This window comes from Struthio camelus, chromosome 7 (genome assembly GCF_040807025.1).
Source record: "Struthio camelus isolate bStrCam1 chromosome 7, bStrCam1.hap1, whole genome shotgun sequence".
In the NCBI taxonomy this organism is placed as follows: Eukaryota; Metazoa; Chordata; class Aves; order Struthioniformes; family Struthionidae; genus Struthio; species Struthio camelus.
In genome coordinates this window covers 15291502-15318356 of record NC_090948.1, presented here as the reverse complement: position 1 = coordinate 15318356, position 26855 = coordinate 15291502, and the positions used below count along the sequence as shown (strand labels likewise).

The window sequence follows — 26855 nt, the reverse complement described above, 5'->3', positions numbered from 1 at the left end:
GCCGGCCTAGGCCAGAGCAGTAAAGCTCTTCCCCTCTGACTTCACTGGGCTCTGGTTCAGCCCCTAAAAATGTGAGCGATTAGAAGGAAAGGGAGATCTGATTTTAAACTCTCTGCACAGGAATAAATCCCTGACTTTGAATAGCATGGTGATTGCATAGCTCTGCGCTTCCATCCTGTCTGTGGAAACGTCACCATGCCGTGTCATTGAGTTGGGGTGTTATAGGCTTGCAAAACACAGGGATATTTTGTAGAAGTGGAGCTGATCTCCGGTAAACACGGGTTTAAGTGTGGCCATCTGGAAAGGAGAGGAGGACTTCATTTTCTTAATGTGTCCCATGGAGGAGACAAAAGTGTGACTGGCTGTTTTTGTTCCTTCCTTCTGTGCTTGGAGCAGATCTCAAGACAGCAGTACCAAAATGCCCTGATGGCATCCCGGATGGACAAAACACCTCAGTCCTCGGACAGTGAAAACACTAAAATCGAACTGACTCTTACGGAGCTGCATGACGGTTTGCCGGACGAGACAGCAAACCTGCTGAACGAACAGAACTGTGTGACTCACAACAAGCCCAACCACAGTATGCACAGTGAAGGAGCTATCTAGGAGCTGACTCCCTACAACCCACCCATCCCATCTCCTCAGCAGGACCAGTCCTCGCTCCTTCCTGCCTCCTCCCTGAGTGTGAACACCGTTAGTATGTGCTTGCAACACTGTGCTGCATCCAGTGTTCTGAGACCAAAGACTTTTGCGTCCGTTGAGGGAGCAGAAGCGGAAGAAACAGGAAGAAAGGAGCAAAGAGCAAGATAGAGAGACTAAAGCCCCAAGCGTACTTTGGGAATGGTGAGCTACCCTTGAGAACGATGAAAATACTTCTTGCAAAGTAGAATCATGTTTATTTTTATCTGTATTTTACACCCTTGTTGGGTTTTTCCTCCTCAAACACATATGGAGAAGTGTAAAAACTGCTCCGATTATTTTTTCAAGAGAGATCATGTTTTTAAAAAGTATTTTGCAGAGTTTTAAATTGTTTCTGTCCCTCCCCAACCTGAAGTAAGCTCTGTTGTGGTTTTGTGAATTGGCTCCAATGTCCTTAGACCTCTTTTCACCTCTCTCTGGTTCTTTTTGTTGCCCTGTTGAAGAAGTTAGTAACCGGTACTTGTATGTGTTTGTCTCCTAAGAACGAGCAAGCTTCAGGGAACCTCTGGTTTCAGCCACCCGGAGGGTCAAGGGATGAGTATCACTGCATTCTTCCAGTTAAGTTTCAGGGAAGGAGTGGTTTTTTTGGTATTTAATGTTCTCTCAAATTTCAGAAGGTTTCTTTGTAAAACAGACACAAGCATTGTTACGCTTAGTTTTGTAACCTCCAAAAACTTTGTGCATGTTGAAGATGATACTGGGTGGAAGGGATTAATTAGCGAAACTGCAGTCTCGTGAAATGAAAGCCAGGGGTAGTTTTCCACAGTGGTGTAACTGGATGATTTTCCTTTGATGTTCCTGAGAATTGCATCATTAAGTTAACTCTGTGCACCCTAAAATGACAAACTTTAAATGGCCACGTGCCGTAACAGTCTGTGCACGGCTCCCTTGGCCACAACAGACTTTGTTAAGTAACAGAGAGAACAACAGCCCCTGTTCCCCCCTTAAATCTCTAGTGTTAACAGAAAAGATGCTGCTACAGTTCTGCCCAAAGTGCATCCTCCAGGTGACAGTAAACCTCTGCCAGTGCAAGGATGGGCTCTGCTGAGGAGTCGGGACCATCCTGTCCTCTCCAAGAACTGACACAACTTTCCAGACGCGAGTGTATTGCACTTCAGGGATTCGGAGAGGTTCGCTTCCAGGCTGTTCCCCAGCCACATTCCTTCCTTTGAGAGGATTCAGTGTATTTCCTTCTTTCTCTCTCTCCTTTTAAAGGCCGTTTTAGGGATTACCATGGTAGCCGAACAGAGACCCCCCCCCCACCAGGCTGCTGCTAGTGCAGGACAGCCTGTGTCGGGCAGCAGAAAACGGTTCCTCCACTCTGAACACCTGCATGTGGACTGGGTGCAAGAGAGACGTACCCTTTGGCAGTTGTGCATCACACGTTGGCATTCTTCACTCCCTCAAAAGGAGTTTAGGTCCCAGTCGGGTCCTTAAATGTAAAAGACACCCCCCCCCCCCTTCTCCTGATCATCTCCCCTTCCAGTGCTGTCTCAAACCGAATATGAACATTGTCCTTAGTATTAGGTTCTGGAGAGATGGACAAATGAGGCATTGTGGTTTCTGGTTTGAGACTGTTCCATGGCCCTGATTATGCAGCATTTCCCTTCCTTTCTTTACACTCAGATAATCTCATCTGACCCTCAAAGAAACCCCCAGTCCCAAATGCAACTGCCAGAGCTCTCTGTGTCCTGTGGCACATCTCTCCTGCTTTCTGTTTGGGGCAGGCACTTGCCCATGAGTTCCCGTGGTCTCTCTTTGCAAGTGTTTGCTGGAAAGGTGCAATATTTTGCTGCAGCAACTCACTGCAGGAAATTGGCATGTGTGGCTTTAGAGCAGATTTTGTGTGCATGTGTCACGCTTTCTCTCTCTCTCTCGGCTTCAGGAAGCAGCCCTAATTTTTGCTCTCCTCTCTAAAAATGGCCGCAGATGGACCCTGCAGGCCTGCTGGCTGAGAGAGCCAGCACAGGAAACGATGCCCTTTCTTTCTGGGAAGGGGCAGCAGTCTGTAAGGGTGAAGTCCCCACAAGAGGGCATAGAAATTCCACAGTATCGAACATGTGCGCTGAGCGACAAGCAAGCCCGGCCCTCAAACTTCGCTCTCGTGTTTAGCATTTATTAACTTTTTTGAATCATGACTTTTCCCGTCTAAAAACGCTTCCTTAATCTCCAGCCTCAGTCTGATGTGCGCCTGGCCACACTGGCTGGCCACGTTCACCCCTGGATGTGTGCAACAGCCTGAGAGCGCACAGCTCGGCATCAGCCCAAGCTGATCTCAGCCCTGCTCCTTCCTGGAGAACTGCTAGTATTGCACCTTTCTCACAGAGCAAAGCGGTGAGATGTTACAGCGTTTGTCCTTGCAGGGCGAGTGACTTGCCTCCCCACTTTTTATCTAGTGTTGCTGAATGTAAAAGTTTGTTAAAAGCGTTTGACACGGTGGTGAACCTGAGATGCAGTATCCATCTTGTCAGCCCTGCCAAAGAAGGGAAGGCTCAAGTCAAGGCAGCTTGCTCTCTGGGATGAGGTTGCTCACTCGTCTGACTTCTGCTTCTTATGTCAGGTTGTGGATTTGTTTTAGTGTCTGTTTCCATTTAAAAAAAAAAAAAGCCTATTTTTCCAACCAAAGCCGTGTGATCCCAAAGCAAATACCTCCTGCTTCTGCTTGTGCTGCACTGTTCTAAAATTTGCAGGCAATTTTTGCATGACTCTTTTTCGTCATTTGTACAGTTCCAATAATGGAAAGTGTAATAATTTCCATAAAAATAGTTGATTATAGATGTGTTTCATATGGAAAATATGTACCTGACCCAGAGGGGTTAGGAGCTGCTACTACTAATTAGCTTGAAGAGCAGGGCATGGTCCTCTCCACAGAGGGGGAAAAATCCAGTCTCCCTGTTCTCAGGGTATTTACAGTTTTACTGTTGAACAGACGAAAGGGGTTCCCAGCCCTTGTGGTGGGAACCAACATAAATAGAGGAGCCCTGTACCCGGCTCAGGATTATTTCTGAGACTCTGGACAGTGTTTGCAAATGCAGGGTCTTGGCCTTCCTCACTGTAGTGGAAGTGCCATGGCTTCTGCATCTGTACCAATGCAGGAGGTGTCCTGCCAGGGCAGGTCTGGTTTCTCTGGCTTGCTGGTTGCCTGTCTGCATTCAGGTGGACTCAGATGCTGGATTTTGTGCCGCAGTGCCACGTGTACGCGTGGCAGAGCTGTCAGTCATTGCTATGGTACAGGGCACGAGCCGATGGCTTTGGGAATTGCTAGACTTGACCTCAGACCTTGGCAGGGCTTTGACTTGTAGGAAGGATACTGCATCTTCGTTTGTCAACTCCTACTGCCTTCGTTGTTCGCCTTGTCCATCTGCCTCCAGGTACAGGCAGAGAGGGGCAGATGATGACCTGTTGGCTTGGGGGGCTGGGAGGGCGCTAGCTGTGGTTTCTACTGTCAATACAATTTTGCACAAAAGTTCTTTGAAGTGAGGTTTTTCAACACTAATATCTTAAATGCATAACTGTGAATTATAACTTTTACACTCCTGTTGGTTGAACTTCCTTTAAATGAAATGAACCTGAATCTGTTGTAACTATGATTTTTTTTTTTGATTGTGTGTATTGGCAAACCTTTGTGAAGAGTGAAGGAATGTTCTTGCTTTCCAATGAGAATCGTTCTCCAAACAAGACTGACTCTGGTGACATGGAGATCATATGAAGCACGCTAGCTCTGAGTGGAGAGGGGCTCGGGGGGAGCTTAGCAAACCAACATTGTCTTCTCTGTAGACCCCAAGCTCAGAGCACCCAGAGTTTATAAAGTGCTTGTTGTTTTATTCCCTATTTGTCTACTCCCTAAAATCCATGTGCAGTTGAAGGCTTTTGTCCCAGAAGAGCTCAGGACCGGGGTATCCGCAAGCCGGGTGAAGGTCCGGATGAGGGATGTCAGCAGAGAGGAAGGGTGTGGGCTGTGGTGCAGTGCAGGGCTGCGCAAAGAGGTGAGGGGACCCCAAAAGCTGGCATGGCTGGAGAGCCTCCAGTTACACCTAACGGCTGCATGGGGCAGGTCTTACCCCTTCTACTTCAAACCTTTATTCGCATATAGCTCCCTCTCGTGCTCTTTTCTGCCCCGTGCACGCCCACTCCTGCTCCAGCCCAACCAGGGCCCAGGCTGATGCTGTGACCTGGCGCGGAGCAGCAGTGCTTCCCACACAGGCTTATCCGTTCTCAGGCTCAACGCTACCATTATTTGTCCTTTAAGGAGCAAAGCGAGCCAAGTTTGGGAGCCTTTCAGCTGTTGGAGAGGAGAGCTGCACCCTGCGGTGGGTGGGAGTTGGCTACGCCTGGGGACATGGCAGGGAGCAAGGCTTGCTGGTCTTGGGCTCCATTTAAAGAGGCATCGGCCGCTTGTTCGGCATTGTTCTCCGTGGTCCATTCCTCCTCTGATCTCCTAGACTTACATTCCCTTTTTTCCTCACCGCAGGGTTTTTTTTTTTCTTTTCTTTAAGTGCCTTTTTGTGCGGTTGGAGCTGGCAAGAGTAGGAGTCTCAGGATATGGCCCTTTGCACTCACCTCAGACCCAGAGAAAGCTCAGGGAGGAGCAGGGCGACTCGTCTGTGGTGACCCACGGACGTCACCCGTTGCTGCTTCTCAGCCGTCAGGGCCCTACACAGATGGGGATGTGATTTTGGCAGTGGTGATGTAGGACTCAGATCGGCTCAGAGGAAAGAAAACCAAAGAGGTAGCTGTGTGCGAGGGGCTGCTCAGGCAGCAGTGGTGCTTCCTGTGATCTCCGCAGAGCTCAGCCGAGGGGGCGTTGGGGTGGGGATGGCGAAGAGCAGCGCTGTCTCCTTGCAAGCATCCTGTGTAAGTATCGTACAGAGCGGGGTATACAGCCGTGTTCTCCAGGACCAGTTGGGACATGCATCTTCCTTGTGCTGAAATAGAGTATCTATAGAAATCATTCCCACCTGAAAGATGTACCATATTTTATATGATATCTAATACACACATCTGTGGTTTTAAAACTAGTACCTGTGTACCAGTTGTCAAGTTATCCAGTGTCTGGATTACCAGTAGAAAACTGGGGCTGGGCGGGGAGGGAAACGATGCTATAAAGAGTATCTCTTGTTGTGATGCTAACTTGAGACTTCATCCCAAAGGTGGCTGACCAGCGATGATGTGTTCCTGCACTTGTACTGTAAGCTTTGAGGTGCAAACCTGGCACACGGCAGAAAACCAGCACGTGCTGAAAGGCTGTGGGTGATACAGACCCTGGCTTGCTGCACGTCTTGCTGCCCTGGCTTTACACTGTGGCACTAAACGGACCCAAGGAAGTACCTGGTCCTTGGATACTGAGGGTTGTTTTGGTCCACCAGTGAAATGACAAGCTTAACAAATGTGACCAGAGGCCAGGCATCTTGTCACAGCACAGAGGAGAGAGCAGCCTTCATGCTGACTTGACTAGCAGAGAGGACAAGCGCTGTGCTACCAGCTTAGCTAGGAAGGTGCCCTCATCCCTGCTCCGTTGTGTGCTGGGTCCGCTGGTTGCCAGATCTCTCGTTGCTGTGATCTCTGTGGCAATGCTGGCCCCGTTCCATGAGTCTGCAGCACAGATGCTGTTAGTGGAGCACGGCACGGAGGAACCTTAAACACCCACTGGCTTCCCATAGACATCGCCCCCCCCCCCCCCCCCCCCCCCGCCTAAATCCTGCTCGGTGTCTTGCTCTTGTCCTGGAGGCTGGCTTCACGCTAGGCTGAGCTCCTCCTCCTGTAGTTTCACTGCAGTGTCCCTGAGGCTGCGTGTGAGTGAGGGGACGTATTGCTGCAGGTCCAAGGCGGTACAGTTGAACTTCTCAGTCAGGTTTTGCATGTTTGCTGTTCTTTTATGTTAAGAGCTGGAAGCTGGACCTGGGGAGGCCAGAGCATTCCCTAGGAAAAAGCACGAGATGCCAGGTTATCCCAGCCCCTTTCCCCAAGCTGCAGGGAATGGCAGGCAGTGCTAGAAAGCTGCCTCCAGCCCCTTGCACGGTACGGATGGCAGAGGGAGGTGTTTCATGGGTCAGTAGCACCAAACTCTGTCCAAGTGACTTGTCACGGTGTCGTTCTCATTATCCTCAGGTCAGACTCAATAATGCTTCTGCACCTTGGAGATAAGGTACTCAAAGCTGCTGATTTTCTGTCTCCAACTGAAAAACGTTTTTGTGATCTCTCCTACAGTTTTTTCCTTTGGGCCCTGTTTTCTTTTAAGCAGGGCCGATAACTGGAATCCAGCAGAGCAAAGCACCCCGGCTGCTCTCACCCTTCCAGTGCCAGCGCCCGATTTCCGGTTATCGAAGTGCTTGATGTTTAATCCTTCCCCCGGAAGGAGAGGTTTAGCCGTTCTCAGCAGAAACTGCGTGTTGCAGGGTCTGGCTTGAGGTGCGTAGGCTGTCACGAGCCAGAGTCCCAAAGAAGTGCCTGAAACCTGCGAAGGCTGCAAGCAGCTCTGGTGCTCAGGAGGAGCATTTGATGGGCTCAGGTCAGTGGCTCCATGGTCGTTTCTCCTTCTCGAAGGAGCGGAGACTGAAGGGAAGCTGGTTGCAGTGTTTGTTGGGGAGGAAGGACTTGTCCCAACATTTAGTGCTTGGTGGAGCAATCTAGCATCATGTTTTGGCGGTTGTGAGACTGCAGAGCTTAAAAAAGGAGGGTTTTACCCTCTGGGCATCACTGTTGTACCAAATCCTTCCAAATTCAAGTGAGAAGGTTGTAGATCTCAGAGCAGTAGCCTGGATTGTAGGCCTCTAGCTGAAAGTGCCAATATTGAATGAATGCCTTCCGGAGTCGTCCAAAGATGAATATGGGAGCGTGGAGAGGACTCCCAGCCACCTCCTCTGTTCCCAGAAGTAACACACTGGCTGTGCCGCTTATCAGCCCTAGTGTAGCTCCTGCTCATGTCTCAGGTTGAGCTGAGTGGGTTTGGCCAGTGAATTTTGACCTAGGGCACGCATTGTGCATGGTGCTGGCTCTGATTCGGTAAAGCAGCTTTCTGCCCCTGCTGCTCTTGCCTTGATGATACCTGTGTCTCTCCTGTTCTCGCTGAGGTTTAGCTGAGCTTGCAGGAAGGCAAGAGGGGACCATGAGGTGCCCCGTGGGCTGCCAAGCAGGAATGGGCGATGCTGCCCCAATGCTATCTTCACTCCTCGCGCTAAGCTACTGAGGAGGGTAGGAGATGTTGCTCAAGGACTCGCTTTCCTCTGCCTTCCCTGCAGACTTGGTGCGAAATCTGGAGAGCGGAAAGCCATCAGGACCCCTAGCGCCAACAACCCGATCATGTTTTATCCATGTTCTCCGAGCTGCCAGGCAGGAAGGTGGCTCACAAGCAGGTTAGGGGTGGGCCCTGCTGGGGGGAACCGCAAGGCTGTTGTGTGTGTGTGTGTGTGTGTGTGTATATATATATATATATATTTTTTTTTCCCCCCCAACACACACAGCTGAAGATCAAAGCTCGATAACTGAATCACATGGCAGACGTCTAGATGCCAAATACATTGAATCTGAAAATGCAAATACTTGAGAATACGTCCCTGTGTCACGTGGAAGCCATGAACAGCTGGTTCTCTGCAACCAGCAGTCTCTAAAACCAGACCTTTCTCCTATATTTAATCCTTTCCTGTAAAACCTGTATGTATATCGAAGTCTGCACAGATTCTTCTCCTGACTTCCAGTCGTGAAACCTTTATTTTTGCCCTCTGTTCAGAAGCTTTGCACTTCACCCTTTAAAACGCGCTTCCGTGGCTATGTGACCCCAGCCAGCTTCTCTAGGTTACGCTGCCAGTCCCAGGTCTCTTCACGGTGTCTTATTTTCCATCGTATATGGTCTTTGCTAATTGTATCATATTGTACATTACCTCGGGTTTTCAGAGTTGTAGTATTCTGACTACAGTATTTCCAATTGTGTACATAGACCTGAATAAGCACAACTGAAATCCATGAATGAAGTGTATACGTTTCATATACTGATTGTCATACAAATGAATTTTATAATTATTCCAATTTTGTTGTAGATTTCCAATCTTTCCTATTTATTTTGTACCAGATTTATTTGTATATTTTGTGATTTTGTTTAAAAGCATTTTGTTTATTTCTATTCTTTTTAGATAAATGATGATTTTTTTCTGTTGAACATTCCCGTTTATGCATTTTTCCCTCCTCCATGCTTCCCCCTCATTTCAAAGGGATGGATTTTGGCATGAGGGTGGTGGTGGGGCTGATGTTGGTGATCCTGAACCCAGATCTTTGCAGATCATAAATTGCTGTCAGCGCATCAGCAGTCTTTTATCTCCGCTTTAGTTGTCGAGAGCCACGGAGGGGCCGGATCCTGTTCCCCGTAGAGCCAGGTCTTGCTCTTTGCTTTGGTAGGTCTGGGCCCATGAATCCTTGAGCCGGGGAGGGCCTTGCTGGTGGTTTTGCTTAGCAGGTAGCTGGGAAGTTGGTGGTAATGGATAGCAGCTGACTTTCTCGTTCTGAAGTGTTCCCTCAAGAGCGGTGGTCCTTTTCTTCCACTAATAAAAATCCCTTATTTACAACCTTCTCTCTATATATCCTGTTTGTTTGTCTGGAAGTGTAAACACTGTCTGTCTGTCCGTAGCATGCGGTCCTGCCAGGCGGTGCGCGAGCCTCTCCGGGGTCACCAGCGAGGGACGTGGCTGGTGGCAGCGGCTGCTCCGTGCGATGGGAGCCACTCGTGTAGCGAGCTTGCCTGTTCCCCTGCATCCCCAGCCGATGGGGTACGCAAGCAGGTTATTACAAGTGAAAGTAACATGAATGGAGGCTTCAGGGCTGGCTCCGGACTGTGAAGAGCATCTGGAAAGAGTAGCAAGGCAGGAGGGCCGGGGGCTACCGGAGAGGTGGGTGTGAGACGCCGGAGCTGAGCAGGAAATGGTGTCGGCAGCCCGGGGCCTCCTGACACCAACACGGACCAAAAGCGTCGCCCTGCGAACGAGCTGCTGGGCTGCCCAGTCCCCGCCGGTGGCTCCGCTGCCCTCACAGCGGACACGTGGTGATGCCAAACGCACCAAACTCCGTGGAGGGTCCCAGCCTGCCACCGGGCTCCAGGGGACAGGGGCTTTCCCCGGGGGTGGAGCCCCTGCGGAGGCAGGTTTTGGTCTTGATTGCGACTACTACAAATACCAGCCTTTTCCAAAACAGCCCTGAAAATTAGAGGAAAGGGATTTATTATATCTGAGCCACTAGCAGAGAATGACACCTTACTCTTTTGTTCCTCGTTGGCCTTTATCTGGCCACGTATTTTCTACTCCTCTCTACCCTCTGTGCAGCGAGGCCGTGCTGCGGGGCAGCTCCCGCATGGGGCAGGAGGACAAAACGGCCAAACGGCGGGCCCAGCCTCTGCGAGAGCGTGGCCACAGGGGCACGCAGGGGCAGCGTCCGGAGGTGACACCACTCCGCCAGGGGGGCTTCTCTTCCCCGCAGCGTTCCTGAAGCCGCCCGGCCGCAGCGAGGACGCGTGAGACGGTGCTCCTGCGAGGACGGACCTCCCCCAGCGCCTCTGGATCCGCAGGTAAAGGGCTCCCTGGGTGTGTTGGGTGCACTGCTGTCTCAGTGACCTCTTGTAAGTGCAGGGGCTTAAATTCTGGCAGGGTGCTCTGTACCCTGATGTACTGCTGAGGTCCTGCTGCCCTCCAAGGATCCCCTTAGCCTGGTGGGCCCAAGGCTGGCCTGCTGGAGGGGAACACCTCGTTGGCCGGGGCTAGTGTGGGTTGTTGTCTATGCAGCTACGGCCTTGCAGCTGCCGCGGCTCATGCTGACTTTCGCTCGGGGCGTTGCAGGGACAGCCAGGCCGCTGGTGGCATGAGGCTGTGGGAGCACCAGAGGTGCTGCTTGAAAACAGAGCTGCGGCTCTGGCCCCCGTGCCAGCCTGCGGAGGAGGCTCTGCCCTTGCTCTCACGGCTTTCCTGCCACAGCACCGTCTCAGAGCTGCGGTAGGACGAGCAGAGCTGGGTGAGGTCTCGGCAGTGAGCAGCGACTGGGTAGCCACCAGCTTCTGCCTGCTGCTTTCCCACCATCTAGGGAGGGTCACATATTTTCCATTGCTCCAGCCTTGAAGAGTCTCTTCCCCATCGCTGTCAGAAATAGCCTTGGGCTGAGAGCGAGCTATTTGTGGCGACCGTTTAGGCGGGAGGAATGCTAGGAGCCCCCCAGCCTGCCTTCCCGTAGCCTCACACCCTCGCAGCTGCTGAGCTAAAGCTGAAAAAATGCAACTGGCTATACTTGGAGAAACGCTGGTTAAACATAGCAAATCCCAGCCTGGCCTTTCGTGAGCGGGCTCTGCAACCCCTCCTGCACCAGGGCGGCTGGGGGCTGGGGTAGCTGTGGATGAGCGCTGGCAATGCGCCAGCTCCCAAAATTGAAGGGGCTCGGCTCCAGCTCTGGGGTTTGGGGTTTCTGTTGCCACAGAAACACTGGGTGCTGGCCACCTTCTGTGTCCGTTTAGCTTCTCCTTTTCTAGTTAGCGTTTGAGGCCCTTGGTACCAAATTGTCTTCTGTTGCGGCTCTGCTGTTTCCAGCGCCAGGGCCGCTTCAGGCCTGTTTTGGTTTATGTGAGATGTTCATGGGCGAGAGCTGCGTGCGGGCAGCTGATTCCTCCCAGCTCAGCAGTATGCGAGAGGGGAGTTGGGAAGCAGCCGGTGGGATCTGGACTGGGCACCAACCATCTGTTGGGCACCAACCCACCCGCCATGGGGAGCAGGGGGGCCCCGCTGCTGCCGCTGGTTCCCTGCAGCACTCGTTGTTGCTGCCGGTCCCGGCTGGGGCACGGCCCCAGCGTGGTGGTGCGAGGCCCCTTGGCAATGCAAGAGCCTTGGGAATGGGTGATGTTGGTGGCAGCGCATCCCACCCCCCACCACGTAAAAGCACCTCCCCTTTCATAACTCACACCAGAATGGTTGTGGGTCTCCTGGGCCTCACTGCAAGGTGCCCCCCCTCCCAGCCATCGCTGCAGGGCTCCCTGCCCACCCCCTCCCTGGAGCCTACCCAAACCCCTAACACCACATTCACTTCCCCATCTCGGCAACGCCAAATAAGCGCTTCTCGGCACTGCTTGCCCTCTTCCCCAGTCCGCCAGCGCCCCCGCCCTGGGCTGGCTGGGCCCCCGGGCAGATGGGACCCCGGCCCCAGCTCCCCCCACCGCCTCCCGCCCAACCCGCATCGCCTCCGCGGCGCGCCACAAAGCGCCAGGCATGGCTTAGAAACATCATGATTTATTGACTTGTACAACTGCCACTTGAGCAGCAGTTTCCCACTCCGGTGGTGGTTGGGTTTTTTTGCTGTTTGTTTTGTTTTCTTCTAATGTACTTTTAAAAATGGAAAGGAAAAAAAAAATGAAACGCATTTCGGAATTGAAACAACAGTCAAATTCGGGACAAGAGACCACCCCCGCCCCGCTTCACACGCGGACGGCACAGGTTGGAGTAAGGGACGCTGCACCCACGACAGGGAGGAAAACCACCTAGCGCTGTCACCACCGCCCGGCCCTGCCGACGTGGCAGGACAGCCTCGGCCACCGCCCGGCCTGGGAGCCTCCGCTAGCCCCGGCCCGAGGTGACCGACGAGGGCAGCTGCCAGCCGGACCGGAGCGTCGCAGGCAGGACGGTGCGGCTGGCCCTGCAGCAACGCGCCGTTTCCCAGTGCAGGGCCTGCAGGTGTGGCCCAGAGCACCCTGGAAAACAGGCCCTCTCGCTCCCGGGTCTGGCTGGTGTTGTCTTCACTTTCTTAAAGCTGAGCGGACAGAAAGGTCAGTAACAAGCAGCAAGGAGGAAAACAAACTGACTAACGTAATACTAAAGCAGTGGCTTCAAGCTCCTGCGTTAATATTTACTGTTGAACCTACGGAAGGCGCTGAGAACACAGTGTGCGGATCAGCTGTTGCAGAAATGTTCTGGAAATCATGCATCACATGCTAGTGATGAAAAAAAGCTTTGACACACTGGGAGAGGACAACAAGCATCTACAAGCTGAAACGTGTACAACTGCAAATAGGCAAGTAAGAACTGGACGTCCACCACCATCCGAGTTGGCCAGAGGAAGCGAACCACTTACAAGGAGAAACTCACGCCAAGCAGGGGCTAAACGCAGTGCTAGAAGCCACAGCAACTCCCTGGCTAACACGGGAAGTGTTTGTGTTCCAGAAACAGAAGGTTAAGGGCAGCAACCCAACTGGCAGGAGGAAGATTTGGATCATTTTTGTCTCCTGGGGGGCTTAGCACATCCCTTCCTCCTTCACAGTGAATGTAACAAAGGGCAGAAACCGTTCACAGGACGCTGATCAAACGAAAACCAAATGAAACACGTCATGGGAAAGGAAAAAAACATGCAGCATCTCCAAATGAAATGGGAGCAGCATTACAGCACAGGCGTGCAATCGATAGCTGAACGCACCACCTGGGCAGGATCCATTGGCTTTATGAACCGTCTGCAAAACTGAAAACAAGGGTCTCCTCCTGATTAGTGTTAATTTGTTAAAAGTTTCTGGACACTTTCAAAATGTGCCTTTGCAAGAATCACACCCCACCCCCCAACCCATCACCCCAAGGGCCCCAACAAAGGAATCCACTCCTGATCACAGCTAGAGTCATGGTTTGTCTTCAGAGATGCTTTGCTTTTTCCTTCTTACTCTTCTTCCTCCTCTTCCTCCTCCTCCTCTTCTTCCTCCTCTTCCTCCTCATCGTCGTCTTCATCATGGCAATGCGTGATTTCCTGAGGCGCCTGGGGGAAGAGGTTGGGCGGTTTGATCTCGCTGATGGAGCGAGTCAGTTGATGCCGTTTGTAGTCAGAATCTTTAAAATCCACAGAAGTGCGATTGCGTGTGGCCATTGGTGACTCCTTCTCGTTGATGTCAACGTGTGTGTGCTCTACCGTGGACTCATGTGGCATCTACAAGAGAGAGAAGAGATGGAAGCGGGGGGCGTCTCTGTCCCAGAGTCTCTCCCTGAGACAGCAAGAGAGCAAACCCCAGAGCATGACTCTCTGCTCTGTACTGCACCAAACACACTGAGCTGCTGCCTAACGCGCCAAAGTGCCATCCCTGCTGCCTCTCACTTGTGGAAGCGCTAACGCACACAAGCAGAGGCCTCTTTGGGCTCCCTGCTTGTCTCCCTGGAGTCGGTAACTCACCAGGACATGGGCGGCTCTGAAGAGGTAGCTGAAGGGGTAGTAGAGGAGATTGATGAAGGAGGCTGCATAGAGATCGGCATAGCGCATCACCTGGCTGGCAAACAGGGTCTGTCGTGAGCCACTGCGGAAGAGGCTCCCCATCATCCCGTAGCACATGTCCATGTCGTGGGTCACTTTCTGCAAGAAGGGGCAGGTTCGATGGCTGGGCCAGCACATAGCACTGTGGAGCAGACGCAGCCGCAGCAGCACTGCAAGTGGCGTGCCTTGAGGGCTTGGCTGCACAAGCCCTGCAAGAACTCCAGCAAGGCTTTCTGTGCTCTTATCCCGAAGCATCAGAGCACAGAGTAGTCCCTGCTAACAGAAGGGAAGGTGGCAGCAGGGTCGGGGCCAGCACCTGTCCTAGGTTGGGACCTCAATACGCAGGGCTGGCTGAACCAGAGGCTACAGCCCCCTCTGAGTTCGTGTGGGTCAGTGCCCAGTTCTGCACCAGTGGGCACCTTCAGTCAGCGCTGCTATTTATTCACATAAGGAAGGAGACCATATTCCAGACCAGGCTGCCTTTGAGGAGTGCCCAGTGGCACCATTGAGCTGGGAAGCTCCTCCATTAGCGTCCACAGACAGATGGGCTTCACCAAGCCTGCTGTGCCCACACAAAGGCAGAGCAAAGCATTTCTGGGCTAAGCGGTGGGTCAGGCTGTCAAGCTCTTTGGGATCCAATAGGTTGAAAAGGGATTTTTATGATTGGTACCTTAATGCGTCTCTGGATGGAGCTGATGTCGGGGCGTTCATTGCTGCTACTGTCCAGATGCCTAGTTACAGGCGAGAAGGTAAATAAAATTGTGTGAAAAGCCTTTCAGAAACAGATGTCGTGGGGCAGGGGCTTAGGGGAGGGAGGCTGGTCTGGAGGGGCAGGTTGGTCTCGTGGGCAGAGCCCAGGCCTGAGTCAAAGCTCCTGGGTCCAGCAGCAGTGCTGCTAACCCAACCCCAAGAGTTAGTCAGAGTTGCTCGTTAGCTGTCATGAAGCCGGGAGAGGCAGCAGGAAAGTTGTCAGCATTTGAACACTCACTTGTATAGCTCAGCCAAGAAAATGTCCAGACTCTGCAGCTCTTCAAAAAGGGCTGGATAATACAAGAAAGAAAGCAAGGGGGAAAAAAAAGGTAAGTTTTAACTGTTGAACTGAGAAGGGCTCAAAGCAAATCTACCCTCTTGCCCACTCCCCTTGCACGGCTGCGATAGGGCACTGCACCGAGGAACGTGGCATGCCACAGTCACTGCACAGGCCAAGGGGTCAATGCCACTGGCATCATGCTCCATGCCACTGGCAGAGCTCTGGGCTTGGTTTCTGGTTGCCCCTTTTGTTTTAGAGGCTGAACCGTCACAGCCTTCACAGAAACCTTGAATAATCCCCTATTCACACACCAAAGAGCAAACCTGAGAGGAAAAGCAGTAGCACTGAAGGATGGGAAACACACAGCACTTGGGCCACAGAGTGGCAGAGGGAGGAGGAAGCAGCTAGTGAGCAGGGACACCCTGCAGATGGGAGAGCAGTCATGGCTCGGGCATTACAGGGACGGTAACCTGGGTACCAAGTCAGACACTTTTTACCAGAGAAGCCACAGCTCCGTTAAGGTCAGAGGGATGCTGCTTTTGGGGCTGGATTACTGGATGACAAACAGTTCAACTGCCCACACCAGGTGCAAATTTTCCCCTGGCCAGCTCTCAGCTGATCACGGGCGCATGGCCCAGGGAAGAGCAAAGGCAAGGCCTGGGACCCTGACACTGGACCATGGGGAGCTGCCCCAGCTCCTGCTGCCAACGCGCAACCCCAGGAGAGAAGGGCCGAGGGAGAGGCAGGCGTGGGAGAGAGGCAAGAAGCCAGGGTGATCTCTCCCCAAAACCCACTACCCCAGGGATCTCAGGGAGCTGGAGCAGCACCAGGCAAGCGAGAGCAAAGCCTGGCCTGGTGTTTGCCTGGCTGCTGACCGCTTTTGTCAGTCCAGACATGCAGCTCCTGGGCCAGCTCAGGGATCACCAGAAAGGTCCTCCAGCCCTGGCGCTTCTTGGATTTGAGGATATCTCCAAATATGTGGTCTCCGATGTACAGAATGTCTTTGCCTTTGGCCCCCAGCAGGTCACAGACTGTGTCCGAGGAGCCTGAGAGAAGAGGAACAGAGTGAGTAGCTCAGAAAGGGGCCCCAAAGGGAAATGTTTGGCTTATTTCAGAGTACTAGAAAACACGGAAGTTGCATTTTCCTCAAAGAAACCTTTGCCACTAAATAAACCACCCCTGCTTGGCCACAGCAACGCAGGACCCCTGCCTACCCACCCGAGAGTTCCCCCAGGAGCAGCTTTGCCCTTGCAGCTCTTTGTGCTACACACATCCCGGCACAAAGAGCAGTGGCAGAGGGGTGATGCGCCCTCCCACCCCATGTGGTAGTGATGGAGCTACAAGCGTCATGGACAGCCCTGCGCATCTCCCTGGCTCACGGAGATGTCTGAGCATGGTCATGCTGCCAGCAGCACAGTGAGGACAGCAGGGAAATGTTGCACTGGGCCAGCCACAGCTCTCCCCACTTCAAGCCGAGCACTGGCATTTCCCAGACTCTCCGTGGCAAGGAAGAAAAGGGCTTTTCAGGAGGGACAGGTCCATTTCTAGGGCTTTTCAGGAGGGACAGGTCCATTTCTTCTTTGCTCTGGGCAGCAAGGGAGGCGAGAAGCCTCTGGTGCAGTGTGCAGAGGGCACAGCACAATGTGCTTTGGGAAATACCCTTGCCCAGTGCCTGGCACAAGGTGCAGCCACCCAGCAAAAGTCCTCTCACAGCTAGAGCAACCGAAGGCTACCAGGGCACGTCAGAGCTGCTCCACAGGACAAGAGGAGGTGGTCTCGCCTTACCTCCTGAGTACACAATGCCATGCTGCAGCGGGCCAGTGTAGGTACCAATCTTCAGCTTGCCAGTCACCTGGGGAAAGGGACATTGCTTTGGTGAAGGACAGCTGATGCTCTGGATGTTTTATGTCCGATTATTTCCTTACTCTTTGTCTCTCTCGCTCTCTCGCGCACACACACACACACACACACACACACACACACAAACAAACACACCCCCTCCGCAGGTAGCCTGGATGTGGCTTTCTGTGCTTGTTTCCTATTGCCACCTGCAGTATTTTAGGGGAACCAGCGAAGCCTTAAGCCCTCCTATGTCCCAGGTGATGGGGTTGCTTGGGCAGGTCCAGTCTAAACACTGCACTGCCTGTTCCCCATAAGGAACACAACACAGGAGGTTTTCTTCCTAGCGGTGCCTGAGCTCTACCAGCCATAATGGCACCCTCCAAATGCTACTCACCGTGTCCACCTGCCGCAACACGGTGCCTTCCCCAAAGAAGAGGGGTTTTCGTGCATCCACCAGGATCAGGTCAAAGTAGGACTGCCATGGCCGATGGGCGCTCCCAGGCTGCAGAGGCAAAAAACAAACCCCAGTCAGGCACAACATAAACAACCACAGGGAGTTTAACTGGCCTACAGCCATAATCTTGTGACATTGCTGGTCCATCAAATGGACCAGTTTCCCCAGCTAGCACAAGGGGGAGGCACTGGGCTGCCAGTGCAATCTCTGAAAGCATTCCTCTTTTGCAGGCAGGCCCATCCCAACCCAGCCTAGCTGCAAAGACCGAGGACGTGGTGTGAGCTGAGAGAACTGCGCTGAGCATCTACGTCACAGCACAGCTGCTGCACAAAGCGATGCTGTCAACGACAACGCTGCCACTGCTTCGGAAGGTGACATCCTACACTGATGCAGACACCTGCGACTTCACAGCTTCAGCCTTACAAGACCATGTAGGCACATTTGCCAAGAGCAGGAGAATGCCTGGCCTCTGCCACAGAGCACTGCTCCATACCACAGCCCTGCCTCATTGACACTGGGTGCTCATGAGCCTTTCTTTCTCCGTGCTTGCCATCTTTGTGAGATCAAGGTCATAGCAAGGAGGTTTTCCAGTTATCAGTTGCTGTGGTTTTCTTTACTCTGAAAACTGCTCCCCTCACCACCTTCTACCTTAAGAACACAGTGTGAAAATACATCTTTTGAGTGCAAGATAGTCTGCCAGTGGGAGACTGGGCAAGGCTGGTATAAATTCAGTTCATAAGTTTGTCTCCTAAAAGTTTTTTTAGCTTCAGAAAAAAAGCACGATTGAACCTCTTGGTTCAACCAGAGTCAAAGCACAATCAGGCCTTAAAAATTTCTGCCAGTTTATGAAACTCCTGTCCATCAGGACTTTTTTTTTTTTTTTTTAAACAACGTCTAAAACACTGTGCAAGATTAGAAAGAAACCTGGTTGCAACATGCCAGAATTAAAATGTGTTATCACTAAAATAATGTTATCATTAACAGAGATTATTGTTTGAAACAGATGATGCCTCTTTTCTCTTTGTTACATTGTATTCGCTCTGATCCTATTCAAACAGGACACTAAACAGCAAGTGTGTTTTAACCAGATTAAAGCAACTAATCCCATACAGCCGATGAACCAGGATTAAAATGCTTTCCAGCTACACAGATAATTAGACACATTAATTCTTACTAGAACTGCAGTCTAGAAATAACATACCTTTGGTCCATGTGGAAAGTCAAACAAGTAAGTCATAATTTTCTGAAAGACAAAAAAGAAAGTATTCAAAGATTTGTTTTTAAACATACATTTGTGACATTTATAAGAGCATACTTTTTTGTCTTTATGTTTTCTGGTTACAGAACTTTATTTTAAGGATTTACAGGAAACTCATCATAACATTTGGGAACAGAATGAACGTATAGAACTTACAATGAAGGGGGTTAAAACAGTAAACTTATAATCAAGAACACATTCATCTCAGTAATCTGCATGCTGCTTCAGATATATTTCGCAATGCTTTAAAATAGCATATAAATCTTCAGCTTAGCCATGTAGCAGTATCTTGACATTCCTCAGGACACTAAGGAACTGCCCTTAGGCCAGCAGCACACCAGACAGCCCTTTCTAGCTCTTAAACACCTCTGGGATCATGGGTTTGGTCACCTGTCTCTACTCGGAACAACATTTTCTCTTTCAGCCTTTCAACTGCTGGGGAACTGAGGGACTTTTAAGCCAGGCCCATGCTAGGCCAGTAGCAGAACCAGGACTACAAAACAGGATTTTCAACACCTAATCTGCATTCACCATTAAATTATCCTACGCTTAGCTCAGAAAGCACCTCATAGCCCATCACAAGATGTCCTACCAAAACCTGCAGAGATGAGTAGCTGGCTTTGTTTATTCCATTATAACCAATCCACCAATTTAGGCAGCACTTACGTCTGTGTATTTGTAGTCACTGTTTGTGACGAGGAACACCTTGCCAACTTCATTCATGCGGCTAAGCAGAAGAGGCAGCTTCCCCTGAAAGTCACACACAAAAGTAACAGAGATTCATCACAGGCAAAACACTGCTCCACTATGATCCCAGCAAAAGTAACCACAAAGTAAATCAACATGCAAACAAACCCACACGTTTTGCACTGGCCAGAGAGCCAGGAAAGCTGCTGATCCATGTAGCATCCCTCCAAAGCACAGCCTGGGGAGGAAGGCAAGTGGGAATGGCTCAGCAGTGCCGCAGTGCTTTTGCCAACTACCACACCAGGCGCCCTGGGCTGCCTCCTGCCTACCTGCTCTGTGCCAGGCCGGCCAGAGTAGCCCCTCCAGCTCCAAGTCCATTCCTGAAATGGGCCCAGAAGCAGGTGAAATCTGAGCTCACATGAGCTACAAGTTGGAGCGTATTATAATTCCAACCTCAAATTAGGGAGAATTTATTCGTGGAGCTATTTTTATTGAATCATAAATCTTAGTCCATTGCAAGAGGAGCTGACTACCCCACAGCATGGTTTCTTAAGAATTTTGCAGGCGTGTAACTAGAAATGAGGTTAACTGTTTTAAAGTGATCCTCTGCTAGCGGAGGAGGAGCCCACAGCATCCATTTAAACTGGAGAATAATTATAAAGTAACTGTAGTCCAGAGAGGCCCTGCACATTGCAGAGAAAGGCAAAAGTAAGGGAACGGTGGAAAGCTTACTCACTTGGATGTGCTGAAGACATATGTTGGGGCTATCAAGAAACTTGGATATTGCCTGGTCATTTAGGATCTCTCCCTCAACCCCTCTTGGTTAAACGTGTGAAGCACTTTTGCTGGATGGCTAAAGAATACTCAATCTAAGATGCTCGTTTATCGCTTTTAAAGAAGAGATCTGTGGTAGAGGGATTGCTTGGGCAGAAAAAATGGCTTTTACCACCAAAAGAAACAACATGAGCCTTGCAACACATTCACCTGTATCCCATGCTAACATCTCCTCTGGCTTTTATATTTTACGTAAAAAACGTGCATGTGAATTTCCAAATCCTGTGGATCACTGGCCTCAGAATAAAGGATGCATCTGAACTTTCCATCTTGTCTTCGGTTATTACAATAGAAATCACAGTGTTATCTGTTTTGTGATTTAGTAAAGCCAATCAGCATGTTTATTTCTTGCCTGCTTACTCAGTACAGAATGTCACGTAGCACAAGTAAAGTAACCTCGCACTTACATCTTTCACCACATACTTTTCCAGATTCTCAAGGGTCTTTTCCTTGAGCGATCCCTGAAATAGAAACAACAGAACCCAGTGAGGTGATGGAAACTTATGATGTAAGAGACATCAAAGTAATGCCAACTTTCACACTTCAAAATGCTGTGAAAGTACAAACCAGGGCGAATCTGAACCAGTGACTCTAGAGATGAGAGGCTTTGAGTAGCAGGGACCATCACAAACTCTGTGATCCATCGATTCCCTCACCATGGTAAATAATCCACTTCAACAGCATTTTAACCCTTTCAGAAGGGAATACAATAGAAACAAACAAAAAATAGATTTGCCAAACCAAACAAGACAGTCAATGACCTGTCTCCAACACTGACCATAATGTTTTTACTCAAAGGCCAAACTCCAACATGTATCACACAACACCGAATAAGGAAAGAAAAAAAGATTCCTGACTTCTGCATGGCTAAAGGGACTGCTGCAAGTATAACTGTGAGCAGAGTTCTCCGGTGATGGTTCTCCATCCCACCCCTAATGGGCCTCTTGAATGAGGAAGGACAAGAAAACCAGGCCTTTAACCAGATGTTAATGCTCACAAAATCTAAACTCTGCGTTCGCGTGCAAGTGTGCAAGAAAGATGAACTTCCTCTCCTCTCTAAACAGAGAGGAGCTGATAACATTCTCTGTTTAAAACAAGTACCTTTTAGACAACATAAGGTTGTTACATTACCAGTGTAATCTATTTACAGTAAAACCATTGTTTTAAAAATCAGGATACAGCATACAAGTTGTGGACTGCAAGTACAAATATCCTCCTGGGATCACCCTCTAAAACCCAAGAATTAAGGTAAGGAAATGGAACCTAGACACAATAAAAAGGAACTGGAAGTCAAGATGGATATCCTCCAGTACCAGGAGGGCAAGTCGAGATCTTGACTCACTCGCATACAACTGCAATTTATTATTTGCTCACTAGGCGGCAAAGCAGGGCTCTTGCCCAAAAGTGGAATGACACATCTTAATTCAGGAGTTACAAACCAGTCCCTCTAACTGAAAAAAGAGTACAAGAGTCCCGAGGAGTTTTTGTAATCACCTTGTAATGAACCCAGTCAACAGCGTCTCTGACATCCTGGAACATACTCCTGAAGGACATGAAGAGGTCTCCATCTTTAAACCCTGTTTCACAGCTGTAGGGAGAAAGAAAGGGGATTGCTTGTGGCAGCCAATTGCAGCAGTTAAGAAACAAGTGCTGTGGGAGTAATGCCAAGGAGAGAGATGATTCAAAATGATGTTCGGAGCCTGTATTTTCATCCTACAATAACAGTGTCTTATTTACTCCTTTATTGCAGCTCAGGCTTGAAAGGCGGCTACAACCAGAGTTTAACAGGGGCTGTGCGTGACCCAGGTTATCGCTCTTCATTTTAGAATTTTAGGATGTGAGTTCGTGACGACTGGCCTGTGCCCCTGTAGCAGTACTACAGTTCTCTATGACTGCAACTCTTACTTCTCCCTCATAGTATTACAAGAACAAGAAAGAACAATTAAGTGAATGAACCATTTCCATTTTGAGAGAGATGGAAATACTGGGACCATGCAATTTGCAGTGTTTTACAAAAGATGAACACTGCAGAGAAAGTAAGCAGAGCGCTTCTATTTATCCCTCTTTCCAACACTGAAAAAGCAGGTGCCATGGAAATCAACTAAAGGAGGAACTGCTTGTGTGCTAAACAGCAAGAGTTAACCTGAGCAATTTCCCCTACAAGATACCACGGAGAGTTTGCATTAGAAGGAATCATGGAGGGTTAACGAGAGCTGTATTTATCATCACTACAATCATCCCACTTAACGACTGGTTTATGCCCTAACCACTAAGGGAGTAAGGAAGAAACGTCTCCAACAGACAACTGATCCCGTCATTGCCCAGTATAATTACTGGTTGTTACTAGAGAAAGGATACTTGACCTCATGGACTAGTTTAGTGTAAACTAAATCACGGTTCCTCTGTTCCCAGGTAAAATCCCACTAAATCTTTGCCTTCCAACCCCACGACACGGGAAGATGACCCATCACGTGTCTCAATATGCAGCAGCGTTTAGATTTACCAGTTCAAAACGTGACTTGTTCTTAAGCTTATACATATTTGAAAGCCAGGCAAATACTTATGCTCCGCACACAGCCTTTTGAACCAATCCATGTCTGACTATTTCAATTCGGATTGAAGAAAGTTCTCAGTCATGAAATGAGGGACTCAGGTAACTAGCTGAGGAGATACAGCCTTTCAGTTACCAGTTCAAACATGGCTCCAACGGACACGACTTGAAAACGTGCTGTCTGGTGGCTGTTATAACCCTGTAGTAAGTGTGTGGTCTTAGAAGACAGCCCCAAACACCAGGGGCAATCAGTGCAGTAACACTGGTACAAACTATAAAGGAGAATCTCACAACCAGTCTCTGCTGTACCCACAGATCATCTCATCAGGACTAAATTCACTTACTAGCAAAAGAAGAGGCCTGAGCTTTTCCCCACTGAAATCACTTGAGGGGCCTCCACTGATATTAACAGCAGCTGCATCTACACTGTATTTTGAATTTTAATAACAATCACACTGTACCATCAGCTACATCAAACTGAAGAGAATACGTACCTAGTGTACCTGTCACAGTTAGTAAAGAAATCTACTAGGCAAGCCAACAGGTAGGTCTCTGCAAAGAAACAAAGCAGAAGTTCAAAACAATGTTCGCATCATATGGCCAGCTAACTCTGGGCTCTGGGCCTGGAAGAAGCACGTTCATGCAAACAGAAATAAATCAGAGAGGTAAATCCAGGAAGACATCAGCAAAGCTTTACGGGCTTCAAAGATGCAGAAACAGGCCCGTGTTGGCTCACATGGGACTCACCTGGTAAATTGAACAATGTGTTCAGAATGTAAAACCTGTCTGTGTCATCCCTCTGGATAAACTTATTCGGGTATTGATCCCGTGTTTCCGGCCTGAGAACAGATTAGGCAGAGAAGAATGAAACCACATAAAATAATAAGGATACAACGTGCTGAGCTGCAGGATATAGTTGTAGTGGGGTCCATTAACTAGAGAGATTGTTGTGGGCTTTCATCAGTGCCCAGCTTTCCCACATGTGCTACTGGTGCAAGAGCAAAACTGAACCCAGCGTGTGTTCCCTTAACCGCGCTGGCTCCGGCAGAGCCAGGCGCAAAGTCCTCACGGCTGAGTCAGCAAGCTAAGCAGAGCCGACAAACACAGGGAAACAGAGCGGTCGAGAGTCCACAACTCGACCTTAAGCCTTGTGCTGCTGACTAGGGGTATGCTTTCAACCATCTGCACTTTCATTGTTTGCTTTTCTTAAACTTTCCCCCACTTTCCATGTGGTGTTTTACACACACACCCCCGGCCCGAGCTGCTTCCAGCAGGGGAGCGCATGGCTTGCCTGGGGCTCTCTGCAATTAATCAGCAGGGTGGTGATGACTAAAGTCACTCAGTTACTCTAGTTTCCTTCATTTCTGGAGCTTCTGAAGATCACTTGTGACTAAGGAAGCAGCCTGAGTGCACATATAAGGGTTTTTTCTAAATTCTGTCTTTCTGCGGCAAGGACCGACAGGCCTGCAACGAGCACGTCACCTTGGGGCCCCTGAGCTAGCCTACGCTTCCCTTCCATCTGCAAGCCCTCACAGTAGGGATACATAGGGATTTGCTGGGACACTTCCCGCACGTAGCAAGACACTATGCTTCCTAAAGCATTTTTCTCTGGGGCAGGAGGAATGCAAAATCAAGGAAAGCTGCAGGAAACAGCATGCAATGTCTCACTTTTGACAGCCTCTAAGGTCAGAAATACAAAGGGCTAGAGCAAGCTTGTTCCTTGCCTAAGCAAGCTCAAGCCCTTGACCCTTCTTAGCAATGACAGTGGAGCTGAACAGGCTCACGTGGTGGAGATTCCTCTCTGCTCCAAGGAGCCCTCGCACAATAGTGCTATTCTCACTGACAAGCTGGTGATGTTAAACCATGCCAGCTCAGGTAAAAGGCCCCTGTATTATCCTATCCTACCACATTTTCTTTTATTCCCAGCACTCTACAGATGTGCCTCTGTGGGTACAGACCTTTCCCTCTATGAATAATCTGAGCTATTTCTGTGTTCGGGATACTCAGTGCATCCCCTGGGAAATCCTCGATCTGCAAGAACTGCAATACAGCATCTGTTGCTAGTGGTGTCTCCATGACTCCTCAAAAAATGATCCCTGAGGATCAGTGACACAAAAAAGCATATGAAGTCAAAAAGAACAGCCAGGAGTCAGCACTCACCCTCTGAGGAAATTAAAGCCGTGTGCACACACTAGGAGGTTCCCATAGGCATCAACTTTCAACAGGTTTCCATAGTGGGTATCAAACACCAGGCCTCTGTTAAGAAAGTGATTTAGGGTATGAAGAAGTGAGTCTATTAAGCAGCGACCATTAAGCACATCTTTCCAAATCAGCTCTAGAACAGCTTGCTTGCTTGCTTGGACTAGGATGTCAAAACAGAGTTGCTGTTATTATGCCGATAGGGTCCTTACTGTACCTTTCACCTGGCCGCAGATAAAAAGCAAAGACCTGTATTGCCAGGTTAAAACGTACAACCGGTCTGCTCTCCATAGACTTGAAAACGGAACCATTTAACTCAACAGAGGCTTAGCTATGTGTTTACCAGGGCAGACATGGACCTCTTAAACAGGGTCAAGAATTTGACACCTGTGTTTGTAGTTCACTAACAGAGCAGCCCTGCTGGGCTGCAAGGAAGAGTGAGCCGGATAAGGGAGTTGCTCCCTTCCTTTCCATCTCTCTCTGTCACACACAGAGCCAGACAGGGCACGTAACTTGCACAAAATGCTTTGGACAGTCCCAGTTCCAACTCAGGCAAAACTCTGTCCCGCTTATCTAGTAGCTTGCCTCTGGAGAAAGCAGCCTTCCCACAGAAACATCCCTTCCTTCCCCTCCCTGGGATGAAGGCAGTGGATTCGATGGAGTCTTCATCACGGGCTCATGAAGGGCTACCTTCTTATTATGGGTGTGGGAACACATGGCACCAGTCTTGGTGTGAATCACACCGAGAGGAGGGAAGGAAGGAGGCTGCCAAAGTGAAAACTGGAGCACCAAGCCAAGAGACCCTCCGGTCCAGTCTTTTGTAAAGAAGCTCCAAAGGAGCCAAGAAAGCTAAATCCAGCAAAGGCACAAGCGGAAACAACTTAAAGGAGCACAGTTAGATTAAAAGCCTTGTTTAAAAAACAATATGCTGCTTTTTACCTCTGCTACCAAAAGACAAAGTGTAAGAATTCAGTAACTTTGCACCGTTAACTTTGCTTTTGGCATTTCATTCATCTGGACAAGTGAACGGGACTGGTCCCACTTTTACTGCTGTTTACAGTCAGCTTAATTTTCAGGATGCACCAGGGACACTGGTGTGTTTGGTTTGCCAATACCAGAGGAAAACGTTTTATTTAAAAACATTAAAGAAAAACGTTCTGAGACATTCTAGCAGCCTCATGCACAGTAGCAGCTTCTTATCCCCAAGCCCTGATTTTGACTTAATTCCCAATCCGATTGCGCCGCTGCTGTCTTTGCTTTGAAAGATTATTTTTGGACCGTGTTTCAGCAGGCCTCTTTTCCCACACTCCCCCTCCTTGCCGGCATGGCCTCACGTGCGCAAAGGCCCTCCATGTGTTGGAGCAGTCTGCTCCTTTCCCAGGATCTGCGGACAACCACAGGCTTCAAAGGCACGATTCTGAAAACCTGGCCTCATGCGTTGCCTATAAACTTTACAGAACAAATATTCAAGGCCTCGAGCAGGCTGGGTCGGTATCTGTTAGTCATTTACCTGGTAGGGAATGCAGGATCATACACAAAATTGAGCAGCTCATGAGGGTATCCAATGGAAACTAATCTTTCTACGGTCAGGTCAAATCCAAGTGATTCGTACTCAGGGGATTTATACACTGTACCAAGATGAGATTTCAGTTAGAAAATTTGAAAACAACTAGGGGGTTAAACAAGAAGGCAGTTAAAAGTAAAGCTCCCGCTCGCCCTCCTCCCTCCTCCACATCACACGCTCCCTTTGTCGTTCCTGCCCTTCTCCGCCTTGGGTTCCCCGGCCCCGGAGCCGCGGTGGAATCAGCTCACGCTCCAGGACGGCAGCCGAGCAGAGCCGCAGTTCGGGTTTCAGCGGCAGAGAGCACCAGATGAAATATCCGTTAGTCTCTCACAGCTCTCTGCATCAGGGAAAACGTGTTTCAAACTGCAGCTCCTCTCCCTGCAGTCCCGTTACGCAGGTGCACAAACGCTCCATGCTCCACCTGCTCACGTTGGGTTTTGTTTTGCTGCGTTTGCAGAAAGCTGGTAAAGAAACCAATAAACTTTGGGAGCAAACATATTC

At 49.9% G+C, this 26855-nt stretch overlaps 2 protein-coding genes across 6 annotated transcripts in view; one reads left to right on the top strand and one right to left on the bottom strand.

Annotated features, from left to right (window-relative positions):
* The window catches only part of CNNM2 (cyclin and CBS domain divalent metal cation transport mediator 2), a 132569-nt gene extending 127364 nt beyond the window's left edge, over nucleotides 1-5205 (top strand). Inside the window, exon 8 of the mRNA XM_009665589.2 lies at nucleotides 397-5205. Coding sequence (XP_009663884.2) covers nucleotides 397-606 — 210 coding nt within the window. The 3' untranslated portion in view covers nucleotides 607-5205. The remainder of the gene's footprint in view (nucleotides 1-396) is intronic.
* Nucleotides 5206-11929: 6724 nt separating this feature from the next.
* The window catches only part of NT5C2 (5'-nucleotidase, cytosolic II), a 62271-nt gene continuing 47345 nt past the window's right edge, over nucleotides 11930-26855 (bottom strand). For all 5 annotated transcript variants that reach the window (XM_068949762.1, XM_068949761.1, XM_009665590.2 and 2 more), the window contains 15 exons: nucleotides 26301-26418; nucleotides 24752-24847; nucleotides 23339-23430; nucleotides 23086-23143; nucleotides 21535-21628; nucleotides 20448-20501; nucleotides 19186-19269; nucleotides 18463-18504; nucleotides 17202-17309; nucleotides 16751-16817; nucleotides 15841-16011; nucleotides 14924-14975; nucleotides 14606-14666; nucleotides 13858-14034; nucleotides 11930-13617 (listed from right to left, as the gene is read on the bottom strand). In XM_068949762.1, the coding sequence (XP_068805863.1) occupies nucleotides 13354-13617; nucleotides 13858-14034; nucleotides 14606-14666; nucleotides 14924-14975; nucleotides 15841-16011; nucleotides 16751-16817; nucleotides 17202-17309; nucleotides 18463-18504; nucleotides 19186-19269; nucleotides 20448-20501; nucleotides 21535-21628; nucleotides 23086-23143; nucleotides 23339-23430; nucleotides 24752-24847; nucleotides 26301-26418 (1538 nt within the window). In that variant the 3' untranslated portion in view covers nucleotides 11930-13353. The remainder of the gene's footprint in view (nucleotides 13618-13857; nucleotides 14035-14605; nucleotides 14667-14923; nucleotides 14976-15840; nucleotides 16012-16750; nucleotides 16818-17201; nucleotides 17310-18462; nucleotides 18505-19185; nucleotides 19270-20447; nucleotides 20502-21534; nucleotides 21629-23085; nucleotides 23144-23338; nucleotides 23431-24751; nucleotides 24848-26300; nucleotides 26419-26855) is intronic.